This window comes from Pinus tabuliformis, chromosome 8 (assembly GCF_031772625.1).
Source record: "Pinus tabuliformis cultivar Carrire ecotype Pingquan chromosome 8, CPIR1, whole genome shotgun sequence".
Classification (NCBI taxonomy): Eukaryota; Viridiplantae; Streptophyta; class Pinopsida; order Pinales; family Pinaceae; genus Pinus; species Pinus tabuliformis.
In genome coordinates, this window is record NC_142294.1 from 316973880 (window position 1) to 316976127 (window position 2248).

Sequence of the window (2248 nt, forward strand, 5' to 3'; positions counted from 1 at the left end):
TTTATAACAAAGTAAATGGCATAGGGAAAGTTATCCTCCCTTTGTCTGAAAACTGCTCCCCGTGCAGTATCCGAGGAATCTGTACGAATGTGAAGGGGTATGGACTAGTTTGATCCTTGTAGCACTGAATCTGTAGACAATTTTTCCTTCAGTACCTGAAAATCCTGTTGACAGTCAACATTCCATACAATGTCAACATCTTTAGTTAACAATTTAAATAATGGTGTTGCTATTCTAGTGAAATTTTCAATGAATCTCTGATAATATCCTGCATACCCTAGAAAACTTCTTACCTCCTTTTGCGAGCTTAGAATAGGGATACATGAAATTACCTTGATTTTTGTCGGATCGATTTGAATTCCATAAAATGATACGTGGTGGCCTAGAACAATTCCCTTAGTTTGCATCATCCTACATTGATCACTACTAAGGGCCAGGTCAGCTTCTTGACAACGGATCAATACCTTTGCTAGCTTCTCCAAGGCTTGCGGGAAATCATCCCCATATACTATGAAGTCACCCATATAGACTTCCACACAGTCATGGATTAGGTCAGAAAAGATAGCATGCACAACTCTCTAGAAGGTGGCAGGGGCATTGCAGAGGCCGAAGGGAAGGACTTTATACGCATAAGTACCCCATGGGCATGTAAAGGTGGTCTTTTCCTGGTCCTCTTCAGCTATTTGTATTTGATTGTATCCACTATAACCATCTAGAAAAGAAAAATATATCTTACCTGAGAGTGTGTCAAGAACTTGATCGATAAAAGGCAATGGAAAATAATCGCATAGTGTGGCCTTGTTTAATTCTCTATAGTTGACACATATTCACCATTTGCCATTCTTCTTTAGGACTACTACCAAAGGTGACACCCTCTTGCTATCGAAAATGGGGTAAATGAAATTTGTGGCCAGAAGTTTCTAAAGCTCTTCTTTAACAATATCTTTTAATGCGGGGTTCATTCGCCTCTGGGGTTGCCGAACAGGTCTCATTTCTTCATTTGTGTAGATATGATGGATGCAAGTGTCTAGATGTATACCTCTCATATCCAAGTAATCCCATGCAAATGCTCCGGTTTGTTCACGAACCATGCTCATCAACTGTTGTCTTTGTTTTGCAGTCAATCCTATGCCAATATGTAGAATCTTCCCTTCAAACATTTCCACAATTCTGTGGTGAGCTCGTGGCTTTCCTCCATGGTGGAAAATGAGGCAAAGATGGCTGGATGGTAGGTTTCCTAAAACTCATCACTAAACACATGTTGATAACCATTAAACGAGATGGGATAATTGATGCAAGAACTATCAGCTAGAAACTGCTGCAAAACATGCTCGTCAGAGTGTTCCTGGAAACCTCTAAATTGTTCTAATGTTAATAATGGAAACATGCAGTCTTCGTTTCCATAAGGATTTTTGAGCCATACTGGTACTTCGGCAATTGTTTGAGCAGGTGGAAAGATGGACAATGTTTGATTGTGAGATCCATTTGAAATGGTCATTTCCCCATTTCTGCATCCAATGACAGCCTCTGCAGTTGCCAGCCATGGCCTTCCCAAGACCACAGGGTGTCCAGGTCTAGAAGTTTTTGGAGAAATGACTACAAATTCTATAGGATATTGCCAGGATGAAATATTGACTACTATATCTTCCAAGGATCCTACTAGTTTGACAATGGATTTATCTGCAATCTCTAAAAGGATAGGGGTGATTTTCAATTTAGACAGTTGTTGCGATATCATTGTTTCGTAAGTCATTGCATTTATTGCAGCCCCTAAATCTACAAGAGAATTTGGCAGAAGCAGTCCATTTATTTCGATAGTGATGATGGGATTTCCAGGGTCACTATATCTTGCAGGTAGGTCTGAAATCATCGTGGACATTTGACTCATAATCTTGACATTACGGTTTTTATGCCCTTTTCTCCCCGGTTTCTTGATACAGAGATCCTTGACGATTTTAGTGTATATAGGAGTGTCTCGGATTCCTTGTAAGAGTGGAATTTTAATACAAACGTTCCTAAGCTCATTTTCCAGGTCATATTCAAGCGGGACCTCTTCTTTTCTTACTATTAGTCTCTCAGGGTATGGTGGTTCAGTTAATCCTTCTTTTGTTGTTTGTTGTTTTTTGTTTTGTAATTGTTTTTCAGGTGATGCGGAGGGCACCTCTTCTTCAATAACCACAGTCGATTTTCCTTTATTTACTGTTTTCCCTGATCGTAACTAAATTTCATTCATAGGAATGGTCATAAT

The 2248-nt window shown here is 39.5% G+C and overlaps 1 protein-coding gene across 1 annotated transcript; it reads right to left on the reverse strand.

Moving 5' to 3' along the window:
• Positions 1-1237: 1237 nt before the first annotated feature.
• LOC149235409 (uncharacterized) lies at positions 1238-1870 on the reverse strand. The gene has a single exon (XM_089368540.1). It carries the CDS (start codon positions 1868-1870, stop codon positions 1238-1240), a length of 633 nt encoding a protein of 210 aa, XP_089224666.1.
• Between the last annotated feature and the right edge of the window lie 378 nt (positions 1871-2248).

Excerpts from the sequence above, each read along its gene's own strand:
- LOC149235409 (XM_089368540.1), bottom strand. The coding sequence starts at position 1,870 with ATGATTTCAGACCTACCTGCAAGATATAGTGACCCTGGAAATCCCATC.